The 25,741-nt window shown below is 43.4% G+C and overlaps 1 protein-coding gene across 1 annotated transcript in view; it reads right to left on the minus strand.

Moving 5' to 3' along the window:
* col7a1l (collagen type VII alpha 1-like) overlaps positions 1-25,741 on the minus strand; it is a 363,635-nt gene that overhangs the window by 264,848 nt on the left and 73,046 nt on the right. The window contains exons 7-9 of the mRNA XM_072281015.1: positions 24,486-24,649; positions 18,965-19,094; positions 14,387-14,506 (exon numbers count right to left, since the gene is read on the minus strand). Of these exons, the coding sequence (XP_072137116.1) occupies positions 14,387-14,506; positions 18,965-19,094; positions 24,486-24,649 (414 nt within the window). The remainder of the gene's footprint in view (positions 1-14,386; positions 14,507-18,964; positions 19,095-24,485; positions 24,650-25,741) is intronic.

Here is a 25,741-nt window from a genome sequence, read left to right on the forward strand (position 1 = left end):
CACTTTGTTGCTGTTGCTTTGGATTTCCAGCATTGGCAGGCTTTCTCGTGTTTAATATTATAACACTGTACAACACCGAGAAATGTGAATTATATGTGTGTCGGGCTGTTAATATTGGGATAACTTCCAAAAACCCTGAAAATCCAAAACCCAGAACCACCAAATCCCTAAATCTGCTGCATTATTGGAGTCTTAAATCTACTGTGCTGTCAGCTTTTATTTTAAAACCAAAATACTGAAGATGATGGGAATTTGTAAGAAAACATGAAGTGACGGAAGTAGACAGCAGACGAGGCAGTGTCTGCGGAGGTCTGAAAGATTATCTCTGACTTTCTCTTCACAGAGTCTTAAAGATTCACCTTATACGTCACATGTACATCGAAACATACAGCGAAATGCGCCGCTTTGCGTCAATGACCAAGGCAGTTCGAGATCGTGCTGGGGGCAGCCCACAAGTGTCGCCATGCTTCTGGCACCAACATGGCATGCCCACTACTCACTAACCCTAACCCTAACCCTAACCCTAACCATATGTCCTTTGGAATGTGAGAGGAAACGGGATCACCCAGGGGAAACCCATGTAGTCACCCGTGTAGGTAGGGGAAGGGGAAGGAGGATAGCTATAAGGTGATAGGTGAAGCCAGGTGAGTAGGACAGGTAAAGGGCTGGAGAACGAAAGAGCTCCTTAAAGACAGTGGTGGGAATTGAGCTGCAATCAGTGATCAGTCACTGTGGAGCAATGCACTGACTACTGGTTACCATACCACCCAGTATATTATACAACATGGGAAAAGGCCCTTGATCCAAACTAATCCATGCTAAACAAGATTTCCACCTAAGCTAGGTCCCATTTGCTTGTGTTTGGACCATAACCCTCTTAACCAAGGGTTCCTGCCCTTGTTTTATGCCATGGACCACTGTCTTTAACTAAGGGGTTACGTACTGTCCAAGTAACTTCTGAATGTTGTTAATGTACTTGCCTCTACCACATCTCTCTGCAGATCAATCCAGATGCAAACCAACCCCTGCATTTAAAAAAGTTGCTCCTCAGATTTCGATGAAATCTTTCCCCTCTAATCTTTTCAAAGTTCAAAGTATTTCTTATATTCAAGGTACTATATATATATAGTACCTTGTACAAAGTACAAGCCACATACAAATTGCATATACAAAGCTGAGAGTCATTTTCTTGTGAGAATACTTAACAAATCTATAGATGAATAACTATAACAGAATCAATGGAAGACTGCCCAGCTAAGACACTCAACCAGGGTTCAGAAGACAACAAACTGGGCAAATGCAAAAAATCTTATACCTATGCCCTCCAGTTCCTGATCCCCCACCCCTGGAAAATATGTTTGTGTGTATTCACCCTATCTATACCCCTCAGGATTTTGTGCACCTCTGTAAGATCACCCCTCACTCTCCCCTGCTGCAATGAATCCTGAAGAAGGGTCTCAGCCCAAAACATCGACTGTTTGTTCATTTTTCACAGGTACTGCCTGACCTGCTGAGTTCCTCCAATACACAAAATACTCTGCAGGTGCTGGGGTCAAAGCAACACTCACAGCACGCTGGAGGAACTCAGCAGGTCGGGCAGCATCCGTGGAAAAGATCGGTTGACGTTTCGAGCCGGAACCCTTCGTCAGGACTGTAGGGGGAAGGGGCAGAGGCCCTTCTATAAAGAAGGTGGAGGGAGGGTGGGAAGAAGAAGGCTGGTAGGTTCCAGGTGAAAAACCAGTTAGGGGAAAGATAAAGGGGTAGGGGAGGGGAAGCAGGGAGGTGATAGGCAGGAAAGGTGAAGAAGGAATAGGGGAAAACACAATGGGTAGTAGAAGGAGGCAGAACCATGAGGGAGGTGATAGGCAGCTGGGGGAGGGGGCAGAGTGACATAGGGATAGAGGAAGGGAGGGGGAGAGAATTACCGGAAGTTAGAGAATTCTATGTTCATACCAAGGGGTTCCCACCCTCCCCCCACCTTCTTTATAGGGCCTCTGCCCCTTCCCTCTACAGTCCTGACGAAGGGTTTCGGCCCGAAACGTTGACTGATCTTTTCCACAGATGCTGCCTAACCTGCTGAGTTCCTCCAGCGTGTTGTGAGAGTTCGTCCAATGTTTTGTGGGTGTTGTTTTGGATTTCCAGCATCTGCAGAAGTTTTTATGTTTATGAAAAATGATCACAACCTGCTCAGTTTTTCTCCACAACTCAGTCACTTGAATCCTGGCAACATCTCTTTCTAGTTCTTTTTCCCAGATTAATGGACTTTTTTCCAGTTCTGTCAGCCCCAGCACTGACATGTTAATTAGGCGTGCCAAATTTTGAGTCGACTCGTAATTAAGTGCCGCTTCGCTTGCTGAAATCTGATTCGATTCCGGCCGAAATCAGAACACAGCAAGCATGCTGATCAAGGTTTGATCTCTGCCACTGTCTGTAAGGAGTTTGTACATTTTCCCCGTGACCATGTGAGTTTCCTTCTGGTGCTCTGGCTTCCTACTGCATTCAGAAACATACGGTGAGGGTTAGTGAATTGTGGGCACGCTGGAAGAGTGGTGACACTTGTGGGATGCCCAGTATATTCCTCGCTGATTTGAGTTGAAAGCAAGCAATGCATTTTACGGTCTGTTTTGATGTTTCAATGTATATGTGAGAAATAAAGCTAATATTTATCTCTTTTTAAAATATTTATCCATGAGTACCTTAGTGAATGTTCAGGCTTCTACCAACAGCTGAGATAAAAACATTTTCAATGTCTTGCACAAGTTTCACCTTTTAGTATAGGCTCGAAGATTTTCCTTTTATCGCCACATCTGTTGTTCCCTTTGAAATAAAATCTAATTATAAAGTAAATGTCCTGAAGGCTGCACAAGCAAATCAGAGCAGGAGTATTTTTGTTCTGATTCATCACTACTGACACCAGTGTAACGCGCTGTAAGGTTTCACTGCTAATGTAATGGCCTCGCTGTAATGTTTCACTGCTGAGGTAATGGCTTCTCTGTAGCAGCAATGTTTGGGTTATGACTAGAGATAACAGGGCTTTGGAATGTGGGTTATCCAATGAGAGGGATGTTGATCTTTCTTGTGGGTCTGGGAGCAGGGATTTCGCAGTCTTTTGTCGGGGAGAGATGAGGAGAGAAGACACGAATGGAGAGAGTTGGTAGATCACTGGACGGAGTGGACATGGAGTGAGGGTCCGAGGGTCGGCTACGCTCGGAGGAGGTTGAAAAGGGAACACATGGATGGAACCGTGAGCTGCAATGTTGCGTATTAGACTGTTTCATGAGAATGGGCCCTTTTTTTTTGTTTCTTTACTAACCACATAGCCAAATTAAGAATTATAAAGCTCAATTGTTTAATCGCATATTGTGCACTGTTTGTTATTTCATGGTACTGATTTGTAACAGGGGAACACATCATGCAGCATCCACCCAAACCAAATTTCTTAAGTTTGGCCGGGCCAAGGGCTGTCTTCCCCTAGATTAAGCCGCTAGCTGAACTGAGAGTTACACCAGCATTTATCATCCATCCTTGGTTGCCCCTGGGCAAGTGTGTCAACCATATTGGTTGGTCTGGAGCCACATGTAAGCCAAGCAGACAAGATTGGCCAGACTTCTTTCCTTGAGGAGCGTTAGTGAACCATATGGGCTTTGACAATGTGATATGAAAACAGATAATGCTGGAAAAACTTAGCAGGTTAGACAGCACCTGCAGAAAAAGAAACAGTTAACGTTTCAGACCTTAGATGCTTCCTCAGAACTGAGAAAGAAAGCAAGCAAAAAAATGACAAACCGCCGGAAGAATGCAGCAGGTCAGGATCAGCTTTGGAGGAGGGAAGGGGATGGTTGACATTTCAAGTTGATCTGGATTTGGGGAGATGGCCAATGCAAAGAGGTGAAGGGAAGGGGTAGGGCAAGAGCTGACAGGTGATAGGTGGATCTAGGTGAGGACATCTGATAGGCAGAAGGAGGAGGGCCGTGGCTGCACAGTTTATCCTACTTCCAAAATTTGGTTCCATCAAACAATGATCTTCAATGGAACCCTGTGTCAGGAGAAAGTAGAACAGTGCGCAGCCCTCCGATGAAAAATAATATTGTGTCTGTTAAATAGGGGCCATGGACAATTCTGATTTGATGGAGAATGGACGTGAAAGCACAGAGGAACATCTGGAGAAATTTCTGAAACGCTCGTTCGCTGCTGCCATTACTGCGCGGTCGGGAATCTTTCGGAGGGTAGGCTTCAAAATCCCCGGCCTTGCCTGCTGTTAGCGACCAAGAAGGAGGTCGAATCGTTCGGATAGAGATGGCGTTCAGTACTCGGTGACAGAGAGCTGATCAGAGCTCAAAGTTTTCAGATGACTCAGAGTCGGACCGTGGTCAGGTATGGCAGGGAGAGTTTTTCTTCCTTCTCCCGTCTGCCTGAGATGTGGGACATTTGAGAGACCTTGAACTTTTACTGTGCTCATGGACTTCTTCATCAAGTTATGGTATTGTTGCACTGTTGTAACTATATGTTATAATTATGTAGTTTTGTTAGTTTTTTTCAGTCTTGGTCTGTCCTGTGTTTTGTGATATCACACCGGAGGAAATATTGTATCATTTCTTAATGCATGCATTACTAAATGACAATAAAAGAGGACTGCGTGTCTTCATAATCTAAAAAAAAGAACTGAGGAGATTTCATATGTCACCAGAAAGTTTTACTAACTTGTACAGATGTACAGTGGAGAGTGTCCTGCCTGTTTGCATCACCGGCTCGTATGGAAGCCCGATACACAGGTCTGAGAGAGGCTGCAGAGGGTGGTCTACTCAGCTAGTTCCATCATGGGCATATCATTCCCCACCCTGGACGCCATGGTACCATGGCAGTTGGTGCAGTGCCACTACAGATCAGGGCATTCCAGAGTTCAGAGTTTAATTCCAGCACCATTCTGTAAAGAGACTCTAGAAGTCCTGCCCGTGGAATGCATGGGTTTTCCCCGGGTGCGCCAGTTTCCTTCCACACAACCAGGTAGGTTACTATGTCATCGTAAATTTTCCCTTGAATGAAGTAAAGGCATCCGTTAGTCTTGCGAGACCATGGATCTGTGCCTGGAAAGTCTTCGCTCTCCAGGGCGCAGGCCTGGGCAAGGTTGTATGGAAGACTGGCAGTTGCCCATGCTGCAAGTCTCCCCTCTCCACGACACCGATGTTGTCCAAGGGAAGGGCATTAGGAACCATACAGCTTGGCACCGGTGTCGTCGCAGAGCAATGTGTGATTAAGTGCCTTGCTCAAGGACACAACACGTTGCCTCGGCTGGGGCTCAAACTCACGACCTTCAGATTGCTAGTCGAATGCCTTAACCACTTGGCCACGTTCCCTTGATTAGGCTCGGGTAAAATCAAGGTTCTGGGGTTGCTGAGACAGCCTGGGCCAAAGGACTGGGAGGGCCTACTCCACACGCTATCACTAAGTAATTCCATAACCATTAAGGATATTTTCAAGAGGCGGTGCTCCAAGAAGGCAGCACTCATCGTTAAGGACCCCCACCATCCAGGACATGTGCTCTTCTCATTGCTACCATCAGGGAGGAGGTACAGGAGACTGAAGGCACATACACAATGACTCAGGAACAGCTTCATCCCCTCTGTCAGATTTCTGGAGATTTTGCGTTATTTCAAAACAACAAAGACAACAAATTTCACGACATATGCCAGTAATATTAAACCTAATTCTGATTCTATTTATTTATTTTTGTAACTTAGAGCAATTTTTAAAGTTTTCCACTGTGACTACTGCTTCAAAACAACAACGCATGCCAGTGATAACAAAACTGATTCTGATTCTGAATTCGTAATGCCTGAACAGCTTTTATGATCAGAGACAACGCCAAGAGCACTATCGCAGGAAAGCAGCATCTGTCAAGGACTCCCACGACCTAGACCATGCTCCCTTCCTACTGCTGCCACCAGGAAGAAGGTACAGGGGCGTCAACACCCTCACCACTAGGTTCAGGAACTGTTATTTCCCGTTAGCCATCAGGTTCTTGAACCAGTGGAGATAACTTCACTCAACTTCACTTGTCTCCTCACTGGTTTGTTCCCACAACTTATGGACTCACGTTCAAGGACTCATCTCATGAACTTGAAATTTATTGCTTATTTATTTATTATTATTATTTCTTTTTTTTCTTGTGCACAGTTTCAAAGTTCAAAGTAAATATTTTTTATCAGAGTACATGTCGCAATATATCATCCTGAGATTAATTTTCTTGAGGGCATATGCAATAAACCTATAGAATAATAACCATAACAGGATCAATACAAGACTGCCCAATCGGGTGTTCAACCAGAGTGCAGAAGACAGCAAACTGCAAATGCAAAAAGTTTGTTGTCTTTTGCACATTGATTGTTTCTCCATCCGCATGGGTTTTCGTTGATTCTATTGTGCTTCTTGGATTTACTGAGGATGTCTACAAGAAAACAAATCTCAGGTTTGTATATGGTGACATATATGTACTTTGATAATATGCCTACTTTGGACTTTGAAATATCTACCCTTTCATGTTTCAAAACAGGTCAACCACAATAAAGCTTTAATTCCATACTAAATTATATTATTGTTTACAAAATATTTCCTTTCTTAATTTCAGAATCTGTCCCACAAAGTTATGGCTTTCAGCAAACCACAATAAACTTCAACTCAGATCTGTGATTTGACACCACCAACACAATCTCCCTAAGTCCTCATCAGATTCATCTGCAGCCCCCAGGGAGAGCACCTCAACACCAGGAAGCACTTCAAAAAAGTAAAATAAATATTGGTAACCTACCGTTTGAAATCCTACAACAATGGAAAATAAAACTTTGGTTTGGCCACATCTGGAGTAAAGTGCGCTGTACCCACCAGGTTCAGGAACAGTTATTACCCCTCAATCATCAGGCCCTTGAACCAAAGGGGTTAACTTCCCTCAACTTCACTTGCCCCAACATTGAAATGCTCTCACAACCAATGGACTCACTTTCAAGGACTCTTCATGTGATGTTCTTGATATTTATTGCTTATTTATTTATTATTAATATTTTTTTTATTTGCACAGTTTGTTGTCTTCTGCACTCCAGTTGAATGTTCAAAAGGATGCAATCTTTCATTGATCTGTTATTGGTTATATTCAATAGATTTGTTGAGTATTCCCTCAAGAAAATGTATCTCAGGATTGTATATGGTGACATATACGTACTTTAATAATACAATTTATTTTGAACATTGAATTCTGGTTGCCCTTCACTGGAAGGACAAGGAGGCTTTGAAAAGAGTTCAGAAAAGGTTTGCCAGGATTCTGCCTGGATTAGGGAGGGTATGAGTTGTAAGAAGAGGCAGGGCAAATTTAGGTTGTTTTCAATGGAACGTCTGAGGCTGAGAGAAGACCTGATAGCAGCTTACAATGTAATTCATGAATTGTGACAAAATACTAGATTTTCCTAAAAAAATACCAAAAATTTTACACTTTTAGGGACAGCGACCAAATTGTCAACCTAGCAAGATAAGGAGGAAAGCAAGTCAACGCAAGAATAGCATTGAAAGGCATTAATGGTCATGTAGGCTCAGAGAGTGTAAAGGAAAGGTGTTGGGTTGGAAGGAGGGGCAGGATAGCTTGGCGTAACACACTAGTGACTAAATGGCTCTGTGAATTAAGACTTGAAACCAGGTCATGAGAAAGTTGTGGCATTTAATCCTTCACCTACTGTCCTACAGCTCCTTGGTCATCTATTATTAGTGTCTTAGTCATAGAACAGCACAGAAACATGTCCTTCGGCCCATCTAGTCCATGCCAAACTATTAATTTTCCTAATCCTATCGACCTGCACCTGGATAATAGCCCTCCACATTCCTCCTGCCTGGTACCTATCCAAGTTTCTCTTGAATATTGAAATTGAACCCAAATCCACTACCATGAGGACCAATCCAAAATTAATATTTAGAATTTATGCCATGTCTCTAATTCCCATCGGAAATTTCCCCGTCTCATCCTTTCAGGAAGATTGTCTGCCATCACCTACTCTCTTCCTTTTTATATACCTGTAGAAACCCTTACCATGAACACAAGAGATTCTGCAGGTGCTGCAAGTCCAGAATAACATACACATGAAATGGTGGAGGAATTCAGCAGGTCAGGCGGCATCTATGGAGAGGAATAAACAGTTGACATTTCGGACCGAGACCCTTCATCAAGAATAGATCTCGAACCAAAATGTCAATGGTTTATTCTCTCTGTGTGTACTGCCCGTACTGTTGAATTCCTCCCCCATTTTGTGCAGAAACTCTGACCAATGTTTTTATATACACTCAGAGGACACATTATTAGGTACATCCTGTACCTAATAAAGTGGCCATCCAGTGCAAGTTTGTGTCTTTATTTATTTATTGAGATACAGTGTGGAATTGGCCCTTCCGGCCCTTCAAGCTGTGCCACCAGCAATCCCCCAATTTAATCCTAGTCTAATCATGGGACAATTTACAATGACCAAATAACCTACCAATCGGTAAGCCTTTGGACTGTGAGAGGAAACCAGAGCACACAAAGGAAACCCATGTGGTCGCGGGGAGAACGTACAAACTCCTTAGAGGCAGCGGTGGGATATATGGTCTTCTGCTACTGTTGCCCGTCCACTTCAAGGTTTGATCTGTCGTGCATTCAAAGATGCTCTTCTGTACTGTTGCCTTCCTGTCAGTCTTCTCTGACCTCTCTCATTAACAAGCCTTTTTTTTTACCCACAGAACTGCTGCTCACTGAATTTTTTTTTTGTCTTTTGCACCATTCTCTGTAAACTAGGGGTTTGGGGGTGTTGTGGATGGTGTGGAGGGCTGTCAGAGGTTACAGTGGGACATTGATGGGATGCAAAACTGGGCTGAGAAGTGGCAGATAGAATTCAACACAGATAAGTGTGAGGTGGTTCATTTTGGTAGGTCAAATATGATGGCAGAATATTGTATTAATGGTAAGTCTCTTGGCAGTGTGGAGGATCAGAGGGATCTTGGGGTCCGAGTCCATAGGACACCCAAAGCTGCTGCGCAGGTTGACTCTGTGGTTAAGAAGGCAGACAGTGCATTGGCCTTCATCAACAGTAGGATTGAGTTCAAGAATCAAGAGCTGTATAGGACCCTGGTCAGACCCCATTTGGAGTACTGTGCTCAGTTCTGATCACCTCACTACAGGAAGGATGTGGAAACTATAGAAAGGGTGTAGAGGAGATTTACAAGGATGTTGCCTGGATTGGGGAGCATGCCTTACGAGAATAAGTTGAGTGAACTTGACCTTTTCTCCTTGGGGTGACGGAGGATGAGAGGTGACTTGATAGAGGTGTATAAGGTAATGAGAGGCATTGATCATGTGGATAGTCAGAGGCTTTTTTCCAGGGCTGAAATGGCTAACACGAGAGGGCACAGTTTTAAGGTGCTTGGAAGTAGGTACAGAGGGGATGTCAGGGGTAGGTTTTGTATGCAGAGTGGTGAGTGCCGGCGACTCTGGTGGGGGTGGATACAATAGGGTCTTTTAAGAGGTTCTGGGTAGGTACATGAAGTTTAAAAAAATAGAGGGCTATGGGTAACACTAGGTAATTTCTAATGTAAGTACATGTTCAGCACAGCATTGTGGGCCAAAGGGCCTGTATTGTGCTGTAGGCTTTCTATGTTTCTATGTTTTAACTCTAGAAACTGTTGTGCATGAAAATCCCAGGAGATCAGCAGTTTCTGAGATACTCAAACCACCCCATATGGCACCAACAATTATTACACGGTCAAAGTCAGTTAGATCACATTTGATCCCCATTGTGATGTTTGGTCTGAACAACAACTGAACCTCTTGACCATGTCTGCATGTTTTTATGCATTGAATTGCTGCCACATGATTGGCTGATTAGATATTTGCAATTGTGCCACGGTAGTGTGGCAGTAAGCTTTACTCTGTTACAGCTTGGGGCATCAGAGCTTGGAGTTCAAATCCAGCGCCATCTGTAAGGAGTTTGTACGTGCTTCCCGCGACCATGTAGTTTCCCACCGGGTGTTCCAGTTTCCTCCCACAGTCCAAAGATGTATGGGTTAGTGGGTTAATTGGTCATTGTGAATTGTCATGTTAGACAGTAAGACATAGGAGCAGAATTGGGCCATTTGGCTCATCAAGTCTACTCCACCATTTCACCATGGCTGATCCATTTTCCCTCTCAGCCCCAATCTCCTGCCTTCTTCATGCCCTGACTAATCAAGAATCTATCAACTTCTGCCTTAAATATACTCATTGACGGCCCCCACAACTGCCCATGGCATCAAATTTCACAGATTCACCACTCTCTCCTCATCTCATCTCATGTTCTCAATACTTATTTATTCATTATTATCTTCCTTTTGCATTTGCAGTTTGTTGTCTTTGCACTCTGGCTGAACTCCCTAGCTGGGCAGTCTTTCACTGTTTCTCTTATAGGTATTATTCTATAGATTTATTGAGCACGCCCATAAGAAAATGAATCTCAGGGTTGTACATGTATGTAATTTGATAATAAATTTACTTTGAACTTTGAATTAGGTTTAAAGTCAACACAATATTGAGGGTCATAGGTTCTGTACTGTTCTGTTCGCAGTTCAAGCCAACACCAATAAATTGCAGGCTATTTTCACACTGCTCAGACATGCCAGGATGACTTCTTGTTTTACGAGTGAGCATTACATCACCCAGAGTTTCCTGTGGCAGTTTACGAACTTGGAACATGAAAAGGCAGTGCGAGTGTTCATTTAAAATGCACACCTCTCTCCTGCAACCGTACACCTGGCAAGGATGCGCGCAGTGGCTGATGTGCAGCCTCCGCTGGTTTATGCGTTTCGCATTTCCTTTGGTACAATGTCGGCCTGAGACACAACCAGCACCCACCGCACACCAAACAATAATCCGAGCTTCTTAAAAGCAGCAGCCATGGCTCCGGGCCATCATTCCAGAGAGCTCAAAAGGTTTACCAGCCCTTCCTATTTTTTTTTCCCTCCAATCATTCAAAACCCAAAGCCCGAAGCTACATCAATAAAAGGTTGCTTCATCAGTACCTACATAGAGTGAAAGATGATCCAACCCAATATGCAGTCTCATTTTTCCCCTAGAGGAAAAAGTTTTTCTGAGGAACAATAGCCAGTGACACATACTACACCAAGTAGAACATGAAGTGGAAGACACCACAGCAAGAAGGGTCAAGGTCAGGGTCACATTGGAAGGTGACCAACCTTCTCTCCTGACCCAACCAATAAAGTGTGTGGGGGGTGGGGTGTTGAAAGCCTCTACACAGGCTCCAGAACTTCTCACAGACCATCCCTGAATAAAGAATTCCTACTCCTTATTCCATAGAACTTAGAACACTACTTCACAGTACATGATGTTGTGCTGACCTTATAACCTACTCACAGACCAATCTAAATCTTTCCTCCTACATAGCCCTCCATCTTTCTATCGTCCATGTATCTAAGAGGGCCTAAAATGCCCCTAATATGTCTGCCTCTACCACCACCCCCAGTAGCGCATTTCACTCGCTTGCCATTCTCTGTAAAACAATCTACCTCTGACATCCCCCCCCACTATATTTTTTTCCAATCACCTTAAAATTATGCCCCCTTGTATTAGACTTTCCGGCCTGGGAAAAGCAAGCTGGTAGTCTTGAATCTTATCATCTTGTACACCTCATCAAGTCACCTCACACTTCTGTGCACCAAAGAGAAAAGCCCAAGCTTGCTCAACCATCCCAGATTAGACATTAAAACATGGAACTGAGAATATAGAATATTATAGCACAGTACAGGCCCTTCAGCCCATGATGTTGTGCCAACCCTTTAACCTACTTCAAGATCAATCTAATGCTTCCTTGCCACATATCCCTTCACTTTTCTTTCATCCCGGTGCCTATCTCAGAGACTCTTAAATGTCATTAACGCATCTGCATCTACCACCAACCCTGGTAGCACGTTTCAGTCATGGACTGCTCTCAGTGTAAATAACATACCTCTGACATTCCTCCCTATACTTCCCTCCAATCACCTTAAAATTACACCCCTTTGTATTAACCATTTCTTGTATTAGAACATAGAACATAGAATAGTACAGCACAGTACAGGCTCTTCGGCCCACATTGTTGTGCCGACCCTCAAACCCTGCCTCCCATATAACCCCCCCACCTTAAATAACTCCATATACCTGTCTAGTAGTCTCTTAAACTTCACAAGTGTATCTGCCTCCACCACTGACTCAGGCAGTGCATTCCACGCACCAACCACTCTCTGAGTAAAAAACCTTCCTCTAATATCCCCCTTGAACTTCCCACCCCTTACCTTAAAGCCATGCCCTCTTGTTTTGAGCAGTGGTACCCTGGGGAAGAGGCGCTGGCTATCCACTCTATCTATTCCTCTTAATATCTTGTACACCTCTATCATGTCTCCTCTCATCCTCCTTCTCTCCAAAGAGTAAAGCCCTAGCTCCCTTAATCTCTGATCATAATCCATACTCTCTAAACCAGTCAGCATCCTGGTAAATCTCCTCTGTACCCTTTCCAATGCTTCCATATCCTTCCTATAGTGAGGCGACCAGAACTGAACACAGTACTCCAAGTGTGGCCGAACCAGAGTTTTATAGAGCTGCATCATTACCTCACGACTCTTAAACTCTGTCCCTTGACTTATGAAAGCTAACACCCCATAAGCTTTCTTAACTACCCTATCCACCTGTGAGGCAACTTTCAGGGATCTGTGGACATGTACCCCCAGATCCCTCTGCTCCTCCACACTACCAAGTATCCTGCCATTTACTTTGTACTCTGCCTCGGAGTTTATCCTTCCAAAGTGTACCACCTCACACTTCTCTGGGTTGAACTCCATCTGCCACTTCTCAGCCCACTTCTGCATCCTATCAATGTCTCTCTGTAATCTTCGACAATCCTCTACACTATCTACAACACCACCAACCTTTGTGTTGTCTTCAAACTTGCTAACCCACCCTTCTAACCCCTCATCCAGGTCGTTAATATTAGTCACTTCCACCCTGGGAAAAAGTCTTTGACTGTCCACTTGATCTATGCCTCTTATCATCTTGTACACCTCAATCAAATCACCTCTCATCCTCCTTCACTCCAAAGAGAAGAGCCCTAGCTCACTCATCATCTCCTCATAAGACATGCTCTCTAATCCAGGCATCGTCCTGGTAAACCTCCTCTGCACCCTCTCTAAAACTTTCACATCCTTCCTATAATGAGGTGACCAGAACTCAACATTCCTGCTCCGAATCCCAGGATAAACACTCCCTTCCCTATGTCCCAGTTTAAACATCTGCTTCATGCCCCATTCCTGCCCCATCCCCAAGAATATACACTCAGTGGCCACTTTATTAGGGACCTGCTATACCTCATAAAGTGGCCTCTGATTGGATGTTTGTGGTCTTCTGCTGCTGCAGCCCATTCATTTCAAGGTTTGACGTATTATGCATCCTTGTACCATCACCCAGAATAAACACTCCCTCTCCAGATAATCAGTGCAACGTGAAGATGTAGAAATGAAAAGAGTTCCAAGTACAACAGGTCTGGCAACTCCTTTACCCTTTAGTCACAGCACACTGGAGGAAATCAGCAGGGCGGGCAACATCCATGGAAAAGATCGGTCAACATTTCGGGCTGGAACCCTTCATCAGGACTGTAGAGGGAAGGGGCAGAGGCCCTATAAAGAAGGTGGGGGAGGGTGGGAAGGAGAAGGCTGGTAGGTTCCAGGTGAAAAACCAGTAAGGGGAAAGATAAAGGGGTGGGGGAGGGGAGGCAGGGAGATGATAGGCAGGAAAGGTGAAGAAGGAATAGGGGAAAACACAATGGGTAGTAGAAGGAGGCGGAACCATGAAGGAGGTGATAGGTAGCTGGGGGAGGGGGCAGAGTGACATAGGGATAGAGGAAGGGAGGGGGAGGGAATTACCGGAAGTTGGAGAATTCTATGTTCGTACCAAGGGGCTGGAGTCTACCTAGACGGTATATGAGGTGTTGCTCCTCCAACCTGAGTTTAGCCTCATCATGGCAGCAGAGGAGGCCCTGTGTGGACATATCTGAATGGGAGTGGGAAGCAGAGTTGAAGTGGGTGGCTACTGGGAGATCCTGTCTGTTTGCTGCCTTTTGCTTTTGCTGCCAGAGTGAAGTCAGATCCCACTGAACATTAATGCAAACACTTGAAGAATGGAAACCTTCTTCAAACACATTCTTTTCTAAAGTAATTTTGCCGTTAATCCAAATATTCAGAACAGAAGTTGTTCCTTTGAAATTTACCCTGCCTTCCTCCTCCCTGAAGTCACCAAAAAAAAAACAACAGACATACGCAATGCTCAGTTGTACACGCTGCATAGCAACCTTCCTCTTACCTCTGCGCTTGAAGGTCAGCCGGTACCCTTGGACGGGGAAGATGGGCGGTCTCCACGCCAACCGCAGTGAGAAGTGTCCAGCCATGGCGACGCGGAAGTTCAGTGTTCCCGGCATGGCCTCTGAAAGAGGTGCATGTTTAAACAACAATAAAGGCGACAGGGTTATAGGTTAAGGGTAAAAGCTGAAATGTTCCAGGGGAACGTGAGGAGTATTTCTTCACTCAGATGGTGGTGTCATCTGCCAGCAGAAGTGGTGGGGGCAGGTTCGGGATTGTAATATTTAAGAGAAGTTTGGATAGCTATATGGATGGGAGTCTTGTGGATGGCTATGGTCTGGGTGCGGGTCAATGGGACTAGGCAGAGTAATAGTTTAGCGGGGACTAGATGGGCTGAAGGACTTGTTTCTGTGTCATAGTGCCCTATGGCTATGATCTTAATACCCCAAAGTGCCTGTTTCTGTACTCTATGATTCTATGACTCCAGTGTAAGTTGGAGATGGGTGGTGGGGTAGAGATACATCTCTACCAAAGGAGGTGTAAAAGTGCTCCTTCCCGACGCTAACCTACAGGCGTAGCACCTGCTTAGCCCCCCAGTCAGGGTCACGTAAAGCCATGGGAGCAGGTGGAGGATGGTCGTATGAGCAGCTGGTGCATATCAGAAGACATGGTTATGCAACCCTTGATAACAGGCACACAATCTCTGAACAGAATTGATAATGGCTGGGGTCACCCTTCTTGTAAAGATACTGCACAGAAGAAGGCAATGGCAAACTATTTCTGTAGAAAAAATTGCCAAGATCAATCATGGTCATGGAAAGACCACGTTCACCCATGTCATATGACATGGCTCATAATGATGATGTCATGCGACATGGCACATAATGATGGCGATGATAATTTGGAGATCCCTACTCCTGATCCCTTTACGACTAGCTGCATAAGGAGAGATGCCATTTATAGCCATATAGCTTGCTATATGCACAGTGGCTAACCCATGAGGTTAATGCCAGATAGACAATATCCTCACGAGAGGAGGGGTTGATGAAGATTCCTGGAAATCAGATCTGAGATAAAACAGAATATTTTGGAAACATTCAGCAGATCAGACGGCATCAGATCTTCTGCAAAGAATGCAGAAAAGATGCCAGGATTCAAGGGATTGAGTTCTAGAGAGACTGAGCGTTCTAGGACTCTATAAATCTAATGGCAAGGAAGGCGCGGTGATAAGTCAGGATGGTGGTACAACTTGGAGGGGGCATGAAAGCGGTGCTGTTTCCATGTGGTATCATAGGCCAGGTGTTTGGGACATGATGTCAGAGGACTCTAGCCAAGCAACTGTGGTAGCTACTATACGCTGTAGCCACTGTGGTGTGTACGGTAAAGGGAAGAAGTATTCAGGGTGGTTGATTGGATTAAATGGCTTGGTTTTTCAAAGGATGTTTAACTGTTTTTTGTAAATTCTATTGCATTGCTTTGTTTTCCTTCATACGCCTGCAAGGAAATTAACCTCAGGGTACGCTTACTTGCAGCAGCATCACAGGCACAGAGCTGTAATGAGAAGGCTACGGATGGGGATGACCCCAAGTGCAGAGAAAGACCTAGAATTAACTCAATAGACAATAGATGCAGGAATAGGCCATTTGGCCCTTTGAGCCAGCACCGCCATTCACTGTGATCATGGCTGATCATCCACTATCGGTATCCAGTTCCTGCCTTATCCCCATAACCTTTGATTCCACTATCTTTAAGAGCTCTATACATCTCTTTTTTGAAAGCATCCAGAGACTTGGCCTCCACAGCCTTCTGGGGCAGAGCATTCCATATATCCACCACTCTCTGGGTGAAAAAGTTTTTCCTCAACTCCGTTCTAAATGGCCTACCCCTAATTCTCGGTGCTGGACTCACCCATCAGTGGGAACATGCTTCCTGCCTGCAGCATGTCCAATCCCTTAATGATCTTATATGTTTCAATAAGATCCCCTCTCAGCCTTCTAAATTCCAGAGTATACAAGCCCAGTCACTCCAATCTTTCGACATATGACAGTCCCGCTATCCCGGGAATTAACCTTGTGAACCTATGCTGCACTCCCTCAATAGCAAGAATGTCCTTCCTCAAATTTGGAGACCAAAACTGCACACAGTACTCCAGCTGTGGTCTCAGCAGGGCCCTGTACAGCTGCAGAAGGACCTCTTTGCTCTTATACTCAATTCCCCTTGTTATGAAGGCCAGCATGCCATTAGCTTTCTTCATTGCCTGCTGTACTTGCATACTTGTTTTCAGTGACTGATGTACAAGAACACCTAGATCTCGTTGTGCTTCCCCTTTTCCTAACTTGACTCCATTTAGATAATAATCTGCCTTCCCGTTCTTACCACCAAAGTGGATAACCTCACATTTATCCACATCAAACAGCATCTGCCATGCACCCAGCCTGTCCAAGTCACCCTGCATTCTCATAACATTCTCCTCACATTTCACACTACCACCCAGCTTTGTGTCATTGGCAAATTTGCTAGTGTTACTTTTAATTCCCTCATCTAAATCATTAATATATATTGTAAACAGCTGCGGTCCCAGCACTGAACCCTGCGGTACCCCACTGGTCACCGCCCGCCATTCCGAAAGGGACCCGTTAATCGCTACTCTTTGTTTTCTGTCAGCCAGCCAATTTTCAATCCATGTCATTACTCTGCCCCCAATACCATGTGCCCTAATTTTGCCCACTAATCTCCTATGTGGGACTTTATCAAAGGCTTTCTGAAAGTCCAGGTACACCACATCCACTGGCTCTCCCTTGTCCATTTTCATAGTTACATCCTCAAAAAATTCCAGAAGATTAGTCAAGCACAATTTCCCCTTCGTAAATCCATGCTGACTCAGACCAATCCTGTTACTACTAACTCAGACTTGAAATAAACAGGACAACACAAGCAAAATCCAAAGGCAAAATCCCAAACAGTAGTTCTAGAAATGGAACTCCTATGACTGAGCACAGAGTGCTCAGCATGAGGCCTTTAAGCATAGACATTCCACAAAAGAATGTGGCAGGCAATAATTGACAGCCTGTGTCTTAAAGGGGAGGAGACCCAGTGGGAAGAACGTGAGGGTGATGGGCAGATGGAGTGGGTAGAGAAAGGAAAACTAGTAAGGTGATGGGGCTGGGGTGGGTGGAGGAAGAACTGGGTTGATCAGGAATTGGCAGACAGTAATTGGCAGTCTGACTGTTAAAGGGACAGTGGCCGCTAACCATACTCCGAGGAATTGTAGTGTCGAAACATGGATGTCTGCCGCTGTTCAGTTGGGACCATGACACAGATCATTAGGGCATCACTTTATGTACATACAATCAGTCCATGTATATAAGCTAATATTACATATTTATATTTATTGTGTTTTTTAATGCTGCATGGGATCCAGAGTAACAATCATTTACGCTTGTGTACTGATGAATGACAATGAAAAATTTTGATTCGTATCATAAGAGGAACGTTTGATGGCTCTGGGTCTCTACTCACTGGAATTCAGAAGAATGGCGGGGGGGGCGGGGTGAAATCTCATCGATACCTACCGAATGTTAAAAGGTCTCCACAGAGCTGATGTGGAGAGGATGTTTGCTGTGGTGGGGGAGTCTAAGACCAGAGGGCACAGCCTCAGAATAGAGGGGTGTCCTTTTGGAATGGAGATGAGGAGGAATTTTTTTTTAGCCAGAGGGTGGTGAATCTGTGGAATTCATTGCCACAGGCATCTGTGGAGGCCAAGTCATCTAAGGCAGAGGTTGATAGACCCCTGAATAGTCAAGGCATGAAGGGATACGGGGAGAAGGCAGGAGACTGAGGCTAAGAGAGAAAATGGATCAGCCATGAAATGGTGGAGCAGACTTGATGGGCCAAATGGCCTAATTCTGCTCCTATATGTCATGGTCTTGTAATCAACATTTACAAGGAATACAAAGACATAAGTAATACCCAGGATCAATGTTCCCTCCAATCTGTAATGACCAGTGTGCACAAAAACCTTGTGCTGTGCAATTTTTTGCCCAGTGACAACAGGTGCGCACTAAGTTTTATATATAGAGGTATTCATTTTAGCAGCTAGCAAAACACTGTCGATAAGAACTTTGATCTTCTCTGGGTTTGATCATTTTCACTCTTGGTCATCTTCACGCTCACAAAACATAGGTAGCAGGCTTGTAGCGGGTAATGAAGGATTTTCTCATGGAGCTTTTGGCACACTGTCCGTATGTGATTTGCGTGCTAAATGACACTTTAAAAAGCCAAGTCCTGGGAACATTGCCCTGGATGCTGTCGATATCTTTGAGAGCTGTCAGGGCTACATCCATCCAGACAAGCAGAGGTTAATCTACCCACTCCTGCCTCATGCCTTGCTGATGGGGTGAAGCTTTTTGCACGTCACTCACTGCAGGATACCCAGCCTCCAGCTAGCTCAGAGAACGGCGGGCACATCCAACAGCCACTGGAATTGATCCCGTCGTATCAGGTATTACAGGGTGGAGAGGGGAAAAAGTTCAGCAAGTGTAGATAGCAAGATCTCCATATCAAATCAGTTCACAGTACTTACTGGTCCTGGCCTTGGCTGAAGTGGACTCTCCAATGCTGTTGACGTACTGAGCAATCACCGTCACCAGATACTCCGTGGCAGGCTTCAACCCTTGCAGAAAGGCCGAGTTTTCATTTGCTCCAACAGTAATCTGTTCAAGGATCAACAAGGATCAACTTTGTTCGCCATATATGTGTACAAGTATTAGGAATTTGCCGTAGTGTGTTGGCACGACATGCAACCAAAAAAATCAACATTCAACAACTATAAGAATAAAGAATTATATAAAAAATAAACTTAAAGGTTAAAGTATGGATAAGGAATAAAATCAGCATAAATGCATAAATACCAGCATGTGCTTACAACGTAAAAGGCATTATAAAAAGTGTTATAACGTGTTTACAGAGCAGTTCAGTGATGGAGGTAATAAAGAGGGGTGGGGGTGGCTAACTAGAATGATTGATCAGATTAACTGCCTGGGGGAAGAAACCTTTAAGAAGGTGTGATGTTTTAGTTTTAATTGCCCTAGAGGGCAGGTGGTGGATGGTTGTATGAGTAGCTGGTGCACATCACAAGCCCTGGTTATGCACCCACTGATGCCAAGCAGACTCTGCAGAGCATTAACAATGGATGAGGTCTCCCATCTTGTAAAGACACTGTCCAGAAGAAGGCAGTGGCAAACCATTTCTGTAGAAAAATTTGCCAAGAACAGTCATGGTCAAAGAAAAACCATGGTTGCCAAAGGCATACAACATAGCACGTATTGAACGAGCCATAGTGCTTTCCAAAAGGGAGTTTTAGGAAACCCAGGCTGCTGGGTGGATAGTGTCTGCAATGATATTTCCTGTCTGCTTCATTGCCCTGGTGCAAGTCCTGCAGTGAAGGTACACTGCAGCCAATGTTTTTCAGCTGATCGGAACAAGACATTAATGCCCCATGGTTAGTAAAAGCCAACCTCACTACAACGTTCCTGCTTTATTTGTCAATGTTCCAACTAGAACTGGAATATTATCGTCAATTGTACAGAGGTATACCGAAAAACTTGTCTTGCATTACTGTCCATGCAGATCAAATCATTACACAGTGCATTGAGGTAGAACAAGGTAGGACAATATTCAGGCAAAATAAAGTGTAACAGCTACAGAGAAAGTGTAGTTCAGGAAGACCAACAAGGTGCAAGGTCATAACAAGGTTGATTGTGAGGTCAAGAGTCCTTATCATTTAAGAGGTCTGTTCAAGAGTCTGACAACAGCAGGCTGAGCCTGTTGGTACGTGTTTAAAGGTTTTAGTATCTTCTGCCCAATGGCCGAGGGGAAAAGAAGGAATGCCCAGGGTGGGTAGGATCTTTGATTATGCTGGCTGCTTTACTGAGGCAGCAAGAAGTCTATAAAGAGTCCATAAAGGGCAGACTCTGGACAGTTTTCTGTCCACTTGATCTACACCCTTGTGAAATGTCTAACTAAAGACTTTGTTCACTTATCCGTAAAACCTGTAGTTTCTACTACCTAAAAGGACAATGGGTTTTGGCACAAACCAACACAATCATGTGGCGATTCCCCTCCGATTCGAGCACCATTCTGATTTGGAAATACATGGAGGAAGATCAAAAATGGTGAAAAAATTACAAGGAGTGAAACTGGGAGAGAGATGAGATGGGAGGAACGTGAAGGGGGAGAAAAGACGCAAAGATGTTTGTGATTATTGGGGGCTGAAATTAAGATTGAAAGTCTTTTGTTGAAGCAAAACATGCGATGAAGAATGAAGTGGAAGACTGGACACTGAAGGCTTTGAGATAGTGACTTGGTGTTGTTTCAGAGAGGAGTCAAGATTATAGAAACATAGAAAACCTACAGCACATTACAGGCCCTTCGGCCCACAAAGTTGTGCCGAACATGTCCCTACCTTAGAAATTACTAGGGTTACCCATAGCCCTCTATTTTTCTAAGCTCCATGTACCTATCCAAAGGTCTCTTAAAAGACCCTATCTTATCTGCCTCCACCACCATTGCCAGCAGCCTATTCCACGCACTCACCACTCTCTGTATAAAAATCTTACTCCTGACATCTCCTCTGTACCTACTCCCAAGCACCTTAAACCTGTGCCCTCTTGTGGCAACCATTTCAGCCCTGGGAAAACGCCTCTGACTATCCACATGATCAATGCCTCTCATCATCTTATACACCTCTATCAGGTCACCTCTCATCCTCCGTCGCTCCAAGGAGAAAAGGCCGAGTTCACTCAACCTGTTTTCATAAGGCATGCTCCCCAATCCAGGCAACATCCTTGTAAATCTCTGCATCCTTTCTATGGTTTCCACATCCTTCCTGTAGTGAGGCGACCAGAACTGAGCACAGTACTCAGAATCAGGTTTTTTATCACTGCCTCCAAGAAGACCACAACCTCGTCCTTGGGTTCAGAGGCTTGTGTGTCTCAGTGACCTGGAGAGCTATGTTGGCTGGAGTCAGGGATTTATGTTTTGGCTCTTGGTAGGGTCACCCATGCCAAACAGGTCAAAGGGTAGAGGACAGACTAAGAATGGTCCACCTGTCCTCCAGGTTCAGGGGTTCAGTTCAGGGCTAATAACTCTGACTGATCAAACCAAATTGTTACGGAAACAGCAATGATGGATGCTTCTATATTTGGGTGTGACGGTATTCCTGAGTCTCCACCCAGGACTTGCATGACTGACAGTAGTGAAAACCGAGTGGAAGCTACTGACATGATGAAGGAAGCCCTGAACACCACCAGGGATGGAGGACCTTCATTGCTGCCCTAAACACCAGCAGCGTAATGGGCAGTATCTTATTATCACTGACATATGTTGTGAAAATTGTTGTTTCGTGACATCAGTACCCAGCAATACAGTAAAAACTATAAGGTACAATAACAAATATAAATAAATAAGTCGTACCAGAAGGGAGCTAAATAGTGAGGTATCATTCACGGGCTTATGGACCATTCAGAAATCTGGTGGCGGAAGTGAAAAAGCTGTTCCTAAAATGTTGAGAGTGTGTCTTTAGGCTCCTGTACCCCGTCCCTGATGGTGGTCATGAGAGGCGGACACGCCCTGGGTGGTGTGGGTCCTTAATCATGGACGCCGCCTTCTTGAGGCATCGCCTTTTCCAGATGCCCCTGTGCCGGGGAGACTAATATCCGTGAAGGAACTGGCTGGGGTTACAACTCTCTGTTGCTTTTTCCAATCCTGTGCAGTGGCGACTCCACACCAGACAGTAACGCAAGCAGGTAGAATGCTCTCCACTAACATCTGTAGAAATTTGCTAGAGTATTTGGTGACATACCAAATCCCCTCAAACTCCGAATGAAATACAGCCCCCACTGTGCCGTATTTCCCTACACTCAGTGGCCACTTTATTAGGTACACCGTAAACCAGCTCTTTAATGCAAATATCTAATCAGCCAATCATGTGGCAGCAACTCAATGCATAAAAGCATGCTAACATGGTCAAAAGGTTCAGTTGTTGTTCAGTCCAAATATCAGAATGGGGAAGAAATGTGATCTAAGTGACTTTGACTGTGGAATGATTGTTGGTGCCAGATGGAGTGGCTTGAGTATCTCGGAAACTGCTGATCTCTTGGGCGTTTTATGCACAGTAGTCTCTAGAGTTTATAGAGAATGGTGCAAAAATTAAAAATCATCCAGTGAGTGAGGATGGTTTGTTAATGAGGGAGTTCAGAGGAGAATGGGCAGACTAGTTCAAGCTGATAGGAGGGTGACTAATTCAAATAACCACACAACAGATACAACAGTATCTGAATGTACAACATGTTTGTCCTTGAAATGAATGGGCTCCAGCAGCAGAGGACCACAAACGTACACTCAGTGGCCACTTTATTAGGCACAGGACATACCTAATAAAATAGCCATTTGTTGTATTTCTATCACTTTGCGTATCCCTCCTGCTCTTTCCATTGTAAGGTCTTCGTGTTTCCTCCCTTCTTAATTCTGAGGCATCACCTCTGTTCTCTCCCCACCATCAGATTTCTTTTTTTTGTAATATAATTTTTATTGAATTTTCAAAAAGAATACATGAAAAGATAGAATCTACCCTCCCCTTAACCCTCCCCCCCCCCATATATAGTCCTACCTAAAAAGAAAGAAAGAGAAAAAAAAAGAAGAACCGCCTGGGTATTGGAAGGTTTCCACATTCTCCATGGGATTCAAAATAAATTTGGTATAATTATTCGTTACTTTCCCCAAGTGACCAAAGTCTTTATCGGAGCACTTAAATATGCCATCCTATCTTTTGTAAATAAGGGCGCCAAATATTCAAAAATGTTACATATTTATCTCTTAAATTATAAGTAATTTTTTCGAGTGGAATAGAACTAGCCATTTCATTATTCCAACAATCCATACTTAAATACGAATCAGATTTCCAAGTAACTGCTATAGTCTTCTTAGCTACTGCCAATGCAATTTTTATAAATTCTTTCTGATATTTATTCAATTTAAGTTTCGGTTTTATCCCTTCAATATCACCTAATAAAAATAATACAGGGTTATGTGGAAGTTGAGTTCCAGTAATTTGTTCCAATAAGATTCTTAAATTTATCCAAAAGGGTTGAATTTTAAAACAAGACCAAGTAGAATGTAAAAAAGTACCAATTTCTTGATTACACGAAAACATTTATCAGATAGGTTTGAATTTAATCTATTTATTTTTTGCGGTGTAATATATAATAGGTGTAAAAAATTATATTGTACTAATCTAAGTCGAACATTTATTGTATTTGTCATACTGTCAAGACAAAGTCTTGACCAATTTGTTTCATCAATATTAATATTCAGATCTGTTTCCCATTTTTGCTTTGACTTATGGGTTCCTTGTTTAATTGTCTGTTCTTGAATCAAATTATACATACAAGAAATAAATTTTTTAATTTTCCCTGTTTGAATTAAAATTTCAATTTCATTAGGTTTTGGCAAAAACATTGTTTGACCCAGCTTACCTTTTAAGTAAGCCCTTAATTGAAAGTAACAGAAGAAAGTATTATTAGATATTTTATATTTATCCTTTAATTGTTCAAATGACATCAATATACCTCGTTCAAACACCATCAGATTTCTAAATGGACAACAAATCCACAAACCCATGTTGTTGTTGTTTAGTCATTTTAGTCGAATCCAACTGTTGGTGATTCATAGAGTCCATAGGGTTTTCATGGCAAGATACGGAAGCAGGTTGGAACCTGGCTGGGTTTGAACTCAGGATCATCTGCCTTGAAGTCCAGTGCTGATCCCACTACACCACCAGCCTGCCCCATGAACACTAACTCATTATTTTTTCCCTCTCTTTTTGTACTACTTCATTAATTTAATTTTTATATACACTTCAAATTGTAATTTATAATTTTTATTGATTATTATTTATCGCAATGTACGTCTGCCGCATAACAACAAATTTCACGACGTACGCCGGTGTTATTAAACCTGATTCTGATTCTGAGTATCTCCAGTGTTTTCCACTCGTACTTCTACCTTTGGTCTAGAGGCACACGCTGTCGATGTACAATGCTCACCTCTCGGAGTTCAGCTGTGATCGGAAAACCCACTGCGTTGAGAGGAGTGTATTGAACTTTATATCCTGTCACAGGTCCCACAGCTGCAGTCCAGCGAATCCGCATTGATTCAAAACTTCTGTCACTGAAGATCAGATTAGAGGGGCCCCCGGGCACTTGGGTATCTAAGGGAAACGGCAAATAAACAATTTCAAACTTGAACACAAATTGATAGCCTTTTAAAATTACAGTCAATATACATTACCACTCATAAGTACACACCCTTCATATTGGGAAATAGAGAGGTTCTGGCCAACATGGATAACTTCCCTCACCTTAACAGTGAACTTCTCCACAACCTACAGACTTACTCTCGAGGACTTTACACCTCAGGTTCTCAATATTATTTATTTACTTTTATTATTATTATTTCTGCAGTCTGTCTGCTTTTGCATGTTGGTTGTGAGTCTTTCTTCATGTATAATTTTTCATAAAGTCTATTGTAATTCTGTACTTTCCTGTAAGTGCCTGCAAGTAAATGAATCTCAGGGAGTAGGAGATATGTATATATTTTATGTATATATATGTATATATTTTCTATCTGTATTGTATTTTGTGTTGCATATTTATTATGGGTATCTGTCAGGTGGGGTTGGGACGTGGTAGGTTTGAAGAGTATAGTTGCGTATTTACACTTTGTCTTTAGTTCAGTTTTTAGTCTGATTAGAGCAGGGGATAGGTTGAGGGAATAATTTTCCTTAAGAACTCTTTAAGAACACTTCACTTAGTAACTATTGCGGCAAAACTGATCCAAATTGATCCAAAATCAATGCAAAACAATTGCCACATCCCTGCGATCTCGGACGGAGCTGTTATACGGATGCACCCATAGCTGCAATGATTGCTCCAAAGATTCAAGTTCCCTATTCTGATTCTTTATTAGCAAACATACAATTAAGTATTATTGAGTGTTATCTCAGTGGTCAGCAAAGAGATGACCTCCATGGTCCCAAGCTACAAACTGATATGAAATAAGTAGGAATGCGTGATTTATTCCCTTTGCCTTTACCACGCTCCCACTAATGTGACGAATTACCATAATGCACATAATAAACACACAGCACAGGACTCATGGCTCCGACAGTTATATTTCAATACGCTAAATACCTTTGAATATGCTCAGACTGCTTATTTGTTATATTATTAGTTTTAGTTTCATTAGTTTTTTTTATCATTACAAGATTGTTCACCTTTGCAGGTTTCTAAATAAAGGATCG

The sequence above is a fragment of the Mobula birostris genome, chromosome 16 (assembly GCF_030028105.1).
Source record: "Mobula birostris isolate sMobBir1 chromosome 16, sMobBir1.hap1, whole genome shotgun sequence".
NCBI classification, from domain to species: Eukaryota; Metazoa; Chordata; class Chondrichthyes; order Myliobatiformes; family Myliobatidae; genus Mobula; species Mobula birostris.